This window comes from Bos indicus, chromosome 6, assembly GCF_029378745.1.
Source record: "Bos indicus isolate NIAB-ARS_2022 breed Sahiwal x Tharparkar chromosome 6, NIAB-ARS_B.indTharparkar_mat_pri_1.0, whole genome shotgun sequence".
NCBI classification, from domain to species: Eukaryota; Metazoa; Chordata; class Mammalia; order Artiodactyla; family Bovidae; genus Bos; species Bos indicus.
In genome coordinates this window covers 37,322,248-37,334,605 of record NC_091765.1, presented here as the reverse complement: position 1 = coordinate 37,334,605, position 12,358 = coordinate 37,322,248, and the positions used below count along the sequence as shown (strand labels likewise).

Here is a 12,358-nt window from a genome sequence, read left to right as displayed (position 1 = left end):
CTGACAAGATGAACTAATATGTAGTACATATCACTAGTTTATGACTTGGGTTTTTTCAAGTATAATTTAGTTCACTGTGATTTCTATAAATGTTTTCTGCTGAAAATAATTCTTGCTGAACAACAGTAAGAGGCAAGTGAAAAGAAGACAACCAAAAATAATAAAACACATTGGCATAATGTAAGTAAATAAAAAGATGAAAACAACCAAAAAAACTTCATTGGATATGAAAATCAAAAAGTCCCTTTTTAATTGGGGGTAAATCACTGAAATTAAAGAGGAATTTAAGAAAACTTTTTAAGGAATAACAATTTCAGGTAGGCAATTGTAAGGAAGATAACAATCATGCATGCCAAGGCTACGTGATTCTTCCACAGGCCCCAAGGTGAGATATCGATGCCCTGGTTGGTCAGAAATTCTTCGCCAGTACATCTGAAATTCAACAGAAAAAGAATATAACTTCATTTTTAGCATCTGTCAAATTTTACTCAATATATTCACTGTTCCTTAAAGAAACCTACAGGTTACCAAGTCTTAAATTACCATCCCTTCATTTATAATAGAAAACAGTTTTAGAGGGTTTTTGTGGTGTGTGTATGTGTATGTGGTTTTAGCTTTATCGTTCTATTCTATTGGGATATAACAGGGGTTCATAGGTCAGTCATATGCATCATAAAAATATACAGAAAACAGTCGAGTGCTTATAATTCTGTTAGATACTATGAAGCAACCTGCTTATAATAGTTTGTGGATGTATATGTTTAGTTGCTAAGTCATGTCTGACTCTTTGCAACCCCATGGACTGTAGTCCCCCAGGCTCCTCTATCCATGGGACTTCCCAGGCAAGAATACTGGAGTGGGTTGCCATTTCTTTCTCCAGGGGATCTTCCTGACCCAAGGATAAAACCTGCATCTCTTTTGTCTCCTGAATTGGCGGGCGAATTCTTTACCAGTGTGCCACCTGGGAAGCTCTCATATAATAGTTTAATTAATCCCTAAAACAACCCAAATTTAAAAGATGAGGAGACTAAAGTTTAAGGAACTTGGTCAACTTCACAGATTCACACTTTGAATCAAGTTGGTAGTCTCCCCAAATAGGTTGGTTTCCAAGTCTGTGATGCGGCCTCTCTTCAAAGGACAGAAACATTTATCAAGTAATTTTTCACAAATGCCTGATGGGGAAAGTCTTAGCTTTAGCAGATGATACTGAAGGCACTTACAAAGATGACCAAAGCTGTTTATAGGGTTCATTACTCACAAATCAGCCATACCAAAAAAAAAGAAAAAACACAGGCTCAGAGTTCTAAAACTAGGGGAATAGGTGAATAGAGGTCTCCTACCAGAGTCACACTCTGTCAGCTCTTACACCAAGACTGGAATGAGCATCACAGAGGCTCGGCTCTAAGACATTACCAGCAGGTCAGATTATCAGGTATGCCTTAGTGGGAGCTGGAACAGAGCAGAATAGGATGGAGTAGCCCTGATTAGTGGGGTTCAGGATGGGGAACACATGTACACCCGTGGCGGATTCATGTTGATGTATGACAAAACCAATACAATATTGTAAAGTAATTAGCCTCCAATTAAAATAAATAAATTTAAATTTAAAAAAAAATAAAAGAAAAGCAGCTGGTATTAAAAATATCTGGCACAACCATAATTATTACCTGATTCCATTTTTCTGCTACTCTTGGAATTTAGCAGATTGAAAAAAAAAATGTTATACTCATATCAAAAGAAAGGGAGTAGGCAGGATAAGGAAAGCTTCTCTTCATAGAGGTTTTCTGGCAATACTTCTAAATAGCAATTTGTCCTATTATTAAGAATTACTTCTAACCCACTTGAATATTCATGAGATTTAGGATACCAGCATTCTCTTTTCTCTCATTAATTAATATATCAAAATCAAACCATTAACAACAATCATCAAAAGGAAATGTTACTTAACTTTAAAATAATGCCTTTATTTCTATTAAAATCTGTTTTTCTTATTATACTGAAAAAAATGAGATTCCCTTCTCAAGCTTACTGAAATATATGTTCCTTTCTTTAGAGGAAACATCCTTCAGTAGGGAGAATTCCAAGTCAGTCAAAAAAAAAAAAAAGGTTGTGCAGACTTTGATTCCATGTTGTCTCCTGGATACAGGAGGAAGAGGCAAGAGCCAGACTGGGGCAGGAAAATGTTCCCTCCCACTCCTAATGCCGTTTTAGCTCTTACTACTAGCCATGGGTTGGGTTTCCCTGGTGGCTCAGATGGTAAAGAATCCACATGCAATGCAGGAAACCTGGGTTTGATCCCTGGGTCAGAAAGATCTTCTGGAGAAGTGAATGGCTACCCACTCCAGTATTCTTGCCTAGAGAATTCCATGGACAGAGAAACCTGGCAGGCTACAGTCCATAAGATCACAAAGAGTCAGACACGACTGAGCAACTAACTCTTTCACCCTGGCCGTGGGTTGAGCTCACAGGAATCCTAAATTCATGGGTCTATACACTTCATATAATCCATACAGTTCCAGTACTGTTAAGGCTTGATAAAAATACCAAAGCAGCTCTCATTTCAAACTCAAATGTTCTGAAAAATAGAAATCCAAACCCACAATCCAAACTGCAAAAGGATCTTTTAAAAGACCCCAAACAAATAAGTAACACATAAGAAATGGTTCTCCAAGTAAAATACAATTTTGACCTAAATAGAATACCCAGGAGTTGTAGAGCACTTTCTCATGCATTAGTGGATAACTCACTTTATAAATGAGAATACTCAGACTCAGAGAAGTCAGTGTCTGTGAAAGGATTCCTCAGCCCAGTAGTATTTCTATATCATACCACAACAGTAAGCAAAGCCACTGTGACACTGAACGCAAACTTACATGGCATAGCTACACGTATTGTTTGTTGTTACATTGAGTCCTGGGCAGAAGTTTTGTCCCAAAAATTCATTATGCTGCAAAGCCTATAACATAAGTGGGAGCAGGATAAAGAAAATAGTTTTAAATGTCAAAAGTTTCCAAAGAATTATTACAATTATGTCCACTAAGTTTAATTTCTGTTGTTATCTCTAAAAACAAAGTTTCACATTCACAGTCTTTGTCATACCAAAGCAACTAAAATTATTTTTCCTGGCAATCAAGAGGCCTAGGGTTGGGATTTGGGGCTCTGATACAAAAACCAAGAAGAGAGATCTCTGGCTATATTATTCCATAGCTCTTTCCTTCTTCTCTCCCCATTTTTATAACCCCATAGTACTATAATTAAAATGATACAGTGATACTCAATGACTATTGTTAATTTATAGTAACAATCTTTGTATTTTTCTTGTTTGTTCTCATCAAAATCAGTTATAATTCTTAGGAGTTAGAAATTTAATTTTACTATTTTAAGGCACATTTTTCTCTGGAGTTGATTAGCTTTCTAAAGTCAATAGTAGCTGTGAGTATGACATGGTTTTTATTCTAATTTCCCTTTCAATTTAAAATACGTATTCTAGGCCTTCATCTTCTCATTAATTTCTTTGATGAACTGAAACACTGTATTTTTTTATATCAATTAGTCAATCTTTGTCCATAACTATGAGTTATCTCCCAATCCTTCAGCTCCCTCAGACAACAAGGTGACTAGAGAAATCCCAGGTGATTATCAACTTGACCCAAGGCTTAATAGGAAACTCTCCTTCATTGTCCTAAAACTTGCACAGCTCATGGCCAAGGACATGAGAGGCTTTATTCTGGCTGTTTCCAGCATGGGGACGATGAACCAGCACGGTGACAGATAAGGAGAACATACCGCATAGCCGTATCGAGGAATGCTCAAGTATTGAAGCCATGACAACCAAGGCACGACGGTTTTGAGATTTACCAACAGCCCTGAAAATATCTACAAAAAACAAATACCAAGAATCAGATCTGGTGCTGTCTAGCAAATAGCCTCTTTAAGTCCCTGACAGTCTCGTGAATACTGCTAAGGACAACTCTTCTTTGAAATTCTTTCCACTACTCTGAAGACTTACCCTATCCTCTTTGTATGTGTATATCTCTCTGGAGCTGAGGCTGTTTAGGGATCTAAATATATTTATAATATACATTTTATTTAATTGGGAGATTTCTAATTGTTGAGGCTTTTACTTTCTCTGTAACTGCACACATTGGAAAGTGAATAGTACTGATTTGCAATGATACAACCAACTATATATTCCCACCAATAAACACACCTGAATGTATCCTGAGCACCTCACGCCCCGATTTCTGTAACACAGTAATATTTGTTATTTACAAGGGTTTACATTCTATCTCTGTATGACTTTAGGAATAATTTTGGGTAGTGTTCACATGCTTAAAATAACCCAAAGGCTGGAACTGGTACACAGCATAACGCGGTAAAGCACAGCATAAAATATGGTCAATTCCTTCATTTAAAGCTGCAAAAAGGAGCATTACAATGAAGATTCCAGAAATGACCGCTTCAGCAAGAGATGGGTACATGAGAAAATCTTCACATAAAACACTTTCTAACTGGCACAAGGTATGCTGAGATGGACATAACAATGACAATGTTCCTGGTGTGACCACATAGCTTTGAACTTGACCTAACTAAGTGCTTAATGCATAACACACAATATCGGGGTGAAATATAGTCTTATGACTAGTTTCTAAAGTTTTATATATAATACAAATCCTTAAATAATAACAAATCAAAGTAATATATAAAATAAAACATTTTAATTTTGAAGAACACCTTACGTATTATTTTACACTATAGAAAACATATATAATGTTGCCCATTTTCTCAATACTGGTTAGATTGGCAGTTTTCAAACTCAATAATGGAAGAATTAAACTTTGGCAAGAGTTTGTGCTAATACCTACCTTTTAAAGACATGTACTGCTACTCTACCAGATATGGCATGTGTATGAAGTAAAGAGGCTACACGTTTCTGTTTATTTGATGTTTGTGGCGGAAAGTAGTAACTGGTTCCTTTCATCTACTGATTCATCTTTGTGTGTGCAAAATGTAGGGCCATGTAAGGTTAGGATTAAGTAACTATTTTCAAAAGGTAAAGAGAAATATATTGATATAAAGAAATGTCAGGAACCCAGAAAGGAGAGGTCCTAGTACTGGAATTTTTCAGTATTTTTAAAACACTCCTTTTCAAAATATAGGAGGGGCCCAAGACAGACCCATGCACATGTTGCTCTATTTTCATGGAACTTAGGTTTCCCCCTGGAGAGCAGTAGATCCAACTAAACCATCTCAGCTGCCGATTAAACAAGCCAGCACTTCTCTCCCACCAGCAGGAAAGTCAGACAATGGACCTGTCATTTTAACAGTTTTTTAAAATTTTAAAAATAAAAATTTTGGGGGTTTTCAAACTTTCAATTTATTGAGCTTTGATGGTATATCACCAAGAGGCCTCTTTTTAAAGCTCATCAGTAACAATACATTGACTAAGGTTCTAATAACTGTATTAGACCAGTAGCAAAACTAGCTGGGTGAGATCAAGAAAAAGCTGATACATTCTCTAATCAGATCAGATCACTCGCTCAGTGGTATCCGACTCTTTGCGACCCCATGAATAGCGGCACGCCAGGCCTCCCTGTCCATCACCAACTCCCAGAGTTCACTCAGACTCACGTCCATTGAGTCAGTGATGCCATCCAGCCATCTCATCCTCTGTCGTCCCCTTCTCCTCCTGCCCCCAATCCCTCCCAGCATCAGAGTCTTTTCCAATGAGTCAACTCTTCGCATGAGGTGGCCAAAGTACTGGAGTTTCAGCTTTAGCATCATTCCTTCCAAAGAAATCCCAGGGCTGATCTTCAGAATGGACTGGTTGGATCTCCTTGCAGTCCAAGGGACTCTCAAGAGTCTTCTCCAACACCACAGTTCAAAAGCATCAATTCTTTGGTGCTCAGCCTTCTTCACAGTCCAACTCTCACATCCGTACATGACCACTGGAAAAACCATAGCCTTGACTAGACGGACCTTTGTTGGCAAAGTAATGTCTCTGCTTTTGAATATGCTATCTAGGTTGGTCATAACTTTGCTTCCAAGGAGTAAGCATCTTTTAATTTTATGGCTGCAGTCACCATCTGCAGTGATTTTGGAGCCCAGAAAAATAAAGTCTGACACTGTTTCCACTGTTTCCCCATCTATTTCCCATGAAGTGATGGGACCGGATGCCATGATCTTCGTTTTCTGAATGTTGAGCTTTAAGCCAACTTTTTCAATCTCCACTTTCACTTTCATCAAGAGGCTTTTGAGTTCCTCTTCACTTTCTGCCATAAGGGTGGTGTCATCTGCATATCTGAGGTTATTGATATTTCTCTCGGCAATCTTGATTCCAGTTTGTGTTTCTTCCAGTCCAGCATTTCTCATGATGTACTCTGCATATAAGTTAAATAAACAGGGTGACAATATACAGCCTTGAAGAACTCCTTTTCCTATTTGGAACCAGTCTGCTGTTCCATGTCCAGTTCTAACTTTTGCTTCCTGACCTGCATACAAATTTCTCAAGAGGCAGATCTGGTGGTCTGGTATTCCCATCTCTTTCAGAATTTCCCACAGTTTATTGTGATCCACACAGTCAAAAGCTTTGGCATAGTCAATAAAGCAGAAATAGATGTTTTTCTGGAACTCTCTTGCTTTTTCTGTGATCCAGCGGATGTTGGCAATTTGATCTCTGGTTCCTCTGCCTTTTCTAAAACCAGCTTGAACATCTGGAAGTTCACGGTTCACATATTGCTGAAGCCTGGCTTGGAGAATTTTGAGCGAGCATTACTTTACTAGTGTGTGAGATGAGTGCAATTGTGTGGTAGTTTGAGCATTCTTTGGCATTGCCTTTCTTTGGGATTGGAATGAAAACTGCCTTTTCCAGTCCTGTGGCCACTGCTGAGTTTTCCAAATGTGCTGGCATATTGAGTACAGCACTTTCACAGCATCATCTTTCAGGATTTGAAATAGCTCAACTGGAATTCCATCACCTCCACTAGCTTTGTTCATAGTGATGCTTTCTAAGGCCCATTTGGCTTCACATTCCAGGATGTCTGGCTCTAGGTCAGTGATCACATTATTGTGATTATCTGGGTCGTGAAGATCTTTTTTGTACAGTTCTTTTGTGTATTCTTGCCATCTCTTCTTAGTATCTTCTGCTTCTGTTAGGTCCATACCATTTCTGTCCTTTATTGAGCTCATCTTTGCATGAAATGTTCCTTTGGTATTTCTGATTTTAGACCTAACACCCAAAAAAGATGTCCTTTTCATTATAGGGGACTGGAATGAAAAAGTAGCAAGTCAAGAAACACCTGGAGAAACAGGCAAATTTGGCCTTGGAATACGGAATGAAGCAGGGCAAAGACTAATAGAGTTTTGCCAAGAAAATGCACTGGTCATAACAAACACCCTCTTCCAACAACACAAGAGAAGACTCTATACATGGACATCACCAGATGGTCAACACCGAAATCAGACTGATTATATTCTTTGCAGCCAAAGATGGAGAAGCTCTATACAGTCAGCAAAAACAAGACCAGGAGCTGACTGTGGCTCAGACCATGAGCTCCTTATTGCCAAATTCAGACTGAAATTGAAGAAAGTAGGGAAAACCACTAGACCATTCAGGTATGACCTAAATCAAATCCCTTATGATTATACAGTGGAAGTGAGAAATAGATTTAAGGGCCTAGATCTGATAGATAGAGTGCCTGATGAACTATGGGATGAGGTTCGTGACATTGTACAGGAGACAGGGATCAAGACCATCCCCATGGAAAAGAAATGCAAAAAAGCAAAATGGCTGTCTGGGGAGGCCTTACAAATAGCTATGAAAAGAAGAGAAGCGAAAAGCAAAGGAGAAAAGGAAAGATATAAACATTCTCTAATAATATAAGCTATATTTCAATATACAGCTTCCTTAAAGCAGAGTCTGATGTACAGAATCCTCAAGCAGATCTTACAGGATAGGCAAGTTTGGGGGTAGGAATAAGGGGAAATTATAATGCCTCAGAGAAGCACAGTTTGTACTTACCATCATAAACACAAAAGAGATGGTCATGAGCAGAGTTGCTATAGATACCACACTCTGACCTGCTGCTATAGCCAGTGCCATGGAACTAGCTGAATAAGCCACCATCATCAGGGTAAGCATCATGATGAAGAAGGCCTCCACCTTTGGCTTCAGTCCTTAGGGAACAAAGAGGGGGTTAATCGAACACTGTCTATCAGGGACTGTTTATTATGCAAAAAACACTGTAATACTTTGAGATACTACTATCACAGTGAAAAAATTCATCCTTCATCCAACCACCCAATATAACCATACAAAGTTATATGCAATTTTCTTTTTTATGCTCACTGTATAAGCACTTTTCCATGTAATGCTCTTGCTTCTTTATTTGTAATTATTAACAGTTTTTGAGTGCCTGAGATGGAAAGCTGTAGACAACTAGCCAGAATTCTACTGCTTTCTCTTCTAAGAAGGAAACTTGCCAAGAGCACATTCATTTTACCTAGACATCACATTACTCACTCTTTGCTATAAAACCATTAGTGAAGATAACTGGTAAGGTCAGGATTATATGACCACTCAATGGTTTTAAAATCTGGGGGAGTGGGTCCATAATCCAAGTCTCCCAAGACAAATCACCCTATAACTCTGGGATTGAGGATGTGGTTAAACAAGCTTCATAAAACTGCTTTATAAACTAAAATGGGCTAATACTATGGGTCAAACAAGAATCTGAAGACTTCAGAACAGCCATAAGAACACCAGGTAGGAATTTAAGAATCTAGGTTCTATGCCTGATTCTTTATGATACACCCTCTTATTTGTAAAACAGAAATTTAAACTCAATCAGTAGTGGCTTGTCAAAAAAGAAATATTTTTGGAGTGTGTATATATCTGTGTGTGTGGGCATCTGTGTATGTGAGAAATAAAAGAGAATTCTGATATAATGAGCCTGGGGTATAGACTAAACAAAATGTACAAATCAATCTTTCTATATCTATCAAACAAATATTTTATTACCAGTAAGCCCCAAAAGTCACTATCTTCATTATCTTTATATATTCATACACAAAAATAAAAATATAAATAGGTAAGTAATAAATATCCCAGCTCCAGCTCCTCCTACATAGTGTAAAGTAGTTTTAGGAATTATTTCCATGTTTGTTGTATATAACACGCAGTATGTCTACATATAGTTTTATAAACAGTTTTAAAAGTTACTTTGGAGAAAGCCTTGACAAAAATCTCCTTGGAGAACAGTTATTTCAGAGCATGCATAAAGAACAGATGCTTCCTAATCTCAGGACTTGATTTATAGTTTTGAGAACCAAAGCATGTTTACAGAAAGTCCCCTCCCATCCAAGACTAAAGACATACATCTTTTGTCTTATTGCTTACCTAACAAGAAGTATGTTATACAAGTAAATATAATACTTGGTAACATCCTCATGGGGAGTAAATCAGATAACAGTTTTCCAAAGAAGTAAGATGACACTCTATAGTATCCACTGATGTATTCATGTCTAGAAACAAAAATTCACATCATACATCCTACATTAGTTTAAGACCAGGAGATTAAACCATTTGCTATACAGATGTCCTCCCTGCTATACAGATGGGATTGGTAAAGAATCCGCCTGCAATGCAGGAGACCGGGTTCAATTCCTGGGTCAGGAAGATCCACTGGAGAAGGGACAGGCTATGTACTCCAGTATTCTCGGGCTTCCCTTGTGGCTCAGCTGGTGAAGAATCTGCCTGCAATGCGGGACACCTGGATTCTATCCCTGGGTTGGGAAGATCCCCTGGAGAAGGGAAAGGCTACCTACTCCAGTATTCTGGCCTGGAGAATTCCATGGTCTGTATAGTCCACGGGGTCGCAGAGTCGTACACAACTGAGTGACTTTCACTTTCATACAGAGTTCCACTGCTACCAGAGGTCTAACAGCTACCGCGTCCCCATCTTTGAGGTTAGCCCACCACCCTTCTTCCCGGTCAGCATCAGGCATGTCTCACGTGTGTGCCTCCCCTGGGATATTATCCCCCAAGGCTCTGTGCAATGACCCCTCTTGTCATTGCAGAACTCCCTCCGAATGCTGGCCAGTTGGCCTCTGAACACCCACTCTGGGGGAACAGGTCCTGCATCACCTCCCTTTCTCCTGACCCTGGCTCTCTTTGAAGGCCAGCCTGCCAGGAGCTCATTTCAGTGGTTCCTTTCTCCCTGCTTCTAACTATGAAGAAGGTGCTGTTGCTGTTCTCTAAGCCTCAAATGCAGCTTTAGGCCACTCATCTCTTTTACTTCTTCCCCTTTCATGATAAAAAAAGAAAATGACACCCCTTTCCATGATCATGCCTGCCAGCCACAGTGCCTGCCAACCTGTCAGTGATCAAATTCTCTTTTCACCCCTCTTAGATTCTAGATCCCTCCTTTTCCTGAGATCTTCCTCCTGTAATTCCAAACTATTCCACCAAGATCTTCATTCTTTCCCTCTCTAATGATTCCTTTCCTCAACATGTAAATACACAAATCTCTTCCAACTATGAAAAACAGAAGAAACAAAACTGCTTACATTTTTTAAGGCTGCTCTCTGGCTCCTTCATTCCCCCTTCCACTGAAGACTTGGTCTGTTTTCTTGGTCACCTTTACCTCCTCACCTTGAATATACTGTTCAACACACTACCTTCTCTCTACCAAGTCCCTCAAACTTTTCTTGTGACAGTCATCACAACTTCTTATTTGCTGAAAATAAAAGATCCTTTTCAGCCTCTTATTGCTTGCTTTCTCTGCAGCATGTAGATTTGTGGACGGTGCCCTAATCTTGAAACTCCTTTCTCCCTTTTGTATCAGGCCCCACGTGCTCATGGTTTTCCTCCCAGACTCTGGCTGCTCTTTCTCAGTCAACACTGGTAACCCCCAGGAACCAAGCCATGGCCCAGTTTTGGATGTGACCAGTCTGACCAGCAGCCCCGTTCCTGAAACAGAGACCTACTCACATAAACAGCTTCTTCTCCACCACCAGGAGCTCCACGGCTGACACACTGCTGAAACACTGGTTGGTCGTCAGGAAGAAGAGCACCCCGGCTCTGTGATGTGAGAAAGGGAACAAAAGCCAAAGCACTGAGGTCAATTAAACATTCTCAGGTCATTTTTCTTCCTGCAAAATTCTTTCCCCAAATGATATCTTAACACATTAAACACACAACCGTTCTGGCTAAAACAGAGAGGGAAGCATGAGCCCCTCAGGTCACTCCCATACCCCTGCGTCTCCACAGTGGTACCCTTGGGACTCCACGTAGCACAGTCTGAAATTCACAACCAAGTTTGCTGTAGATTGAACTGCATCCTCCCCAGGTCCTATGCTGAAGCTGGAATTCTCAGTGTGATGGCATTTACAGATGGTGACACTGGGAGCTGGTTGGGTTTAGATGAGGTCATGAGGGTAGGGGCCTCACTACGGATTAGTGCCCGTAGAAGAAAAGGAAGAGACATCAGAGCTCTCCTCTGCCATGCAGGAACATAGCAAGAAGGCGGCAAATAAGCAGAGTATCCTCTTCAGAACCCGATCATACTGGCAACCTTATCTCCAGAACTGCGAGAAATGAATTTCCGTGGTTTAAGCCACCAGGTCTGTGGGTCTTTGCACCAGGGCTTCCCAGGTGGTGGTAGTGGTAAAGAACCTGCCTGCCAATGCAGGAGACATAAGAGACATAGGTTTGATCCCTGGGTCGGGAAGATCCCCTGGAGGAGGGCATGGCAACCCACTTCAGTATTCATGCCTGGAGAATCCCTGGGACAGAGGAGCCTGGCAACTAGAGTCCATAGGGTCGCAGAGAGTCAAACACAACTCAAGCAACTTAGCAAGAACACACAGTCTGTGGCAGTCAAGCCGACGATTACTTATTCCATAAAAATACTATCAGCTTGGATTTTAACTAACGCCAATTATAGTTCTTAAAGTATGAACAGAGAAACAGTGAGACAAATAAAGTCTGCAAAGGTTAAAAACCTCTATCAGCCACTTTTTAAAAAGTCAAGTAATGAAAAAACGAAGATAAGGCAAAGTGAAAGCCAGTGGAGGGAAACACTGACCAACACCTGATCACACATCCACTGCACAACCACCAGCACAGCCTTGATACTCTCCTTGACCACCCCCTGCTAATGGGGTCTCTTTGAGCTAATGAGCTCAAAACAGAAAACAAAAAAGAATGCTCGTACAGAAAAAATTAGTTTGTGTACCTGGGAGAAAAAGAAGACTATTAATGCTTCTCTCTCAGTAAAATAATAGAAGTTTAAAAAGGAAAGTACTCAGTTAATCCACGCTTGGACAGATACATGAATTTTATGAAAGCATGCCACTA

General features: G+C 39.8%; 1 protein-coding gene across 10 annotated transcripts in view; it reads right to left on the bottom strand.

Moving 5' to 3' along the window:
- Positions 1-225: 225 nt before the first annotated feature.
- The window catches only part of ABCG2 (ATP binding cassette subfamily G member 2 (JR blood group)), a 127,546-nt gene continuing 115,413 nt past the window's right edge, over positions 226-12,358 (bottom strand). For all 10 annotated transcript variants that reach the window (XM_019962484.2, XM_019962485.2, XM_070791194.1 and 7 more), the window contains 6 exons: positions 10,991-11,080; positions 9,398-9,522; positions 8,021-8,175; positions 3,787-3,876; positions 2,874-2,956; positions 226-432 (listed from right to left, as the gene is read on the bottom strand). In XM_019962484.2, the coding sequence (XP_019818043.2) occupies positions 285-432; positions 2,874-2,956; positions 3,787-3,876; positions 8,021-8,175; positions 9,398-9,522; positions 10,991-11,080 (691 nt within the window). In that variant the 3' untranslated portion in view covers positions 226-284. The remainder of the gene's footprint in view (positions 433-2,873; positions 2,957-3,786; positions 3,877-8,020; positions 8,176-9,397; positions 9,523-10,990; positions 11,081-12,358) is intronic.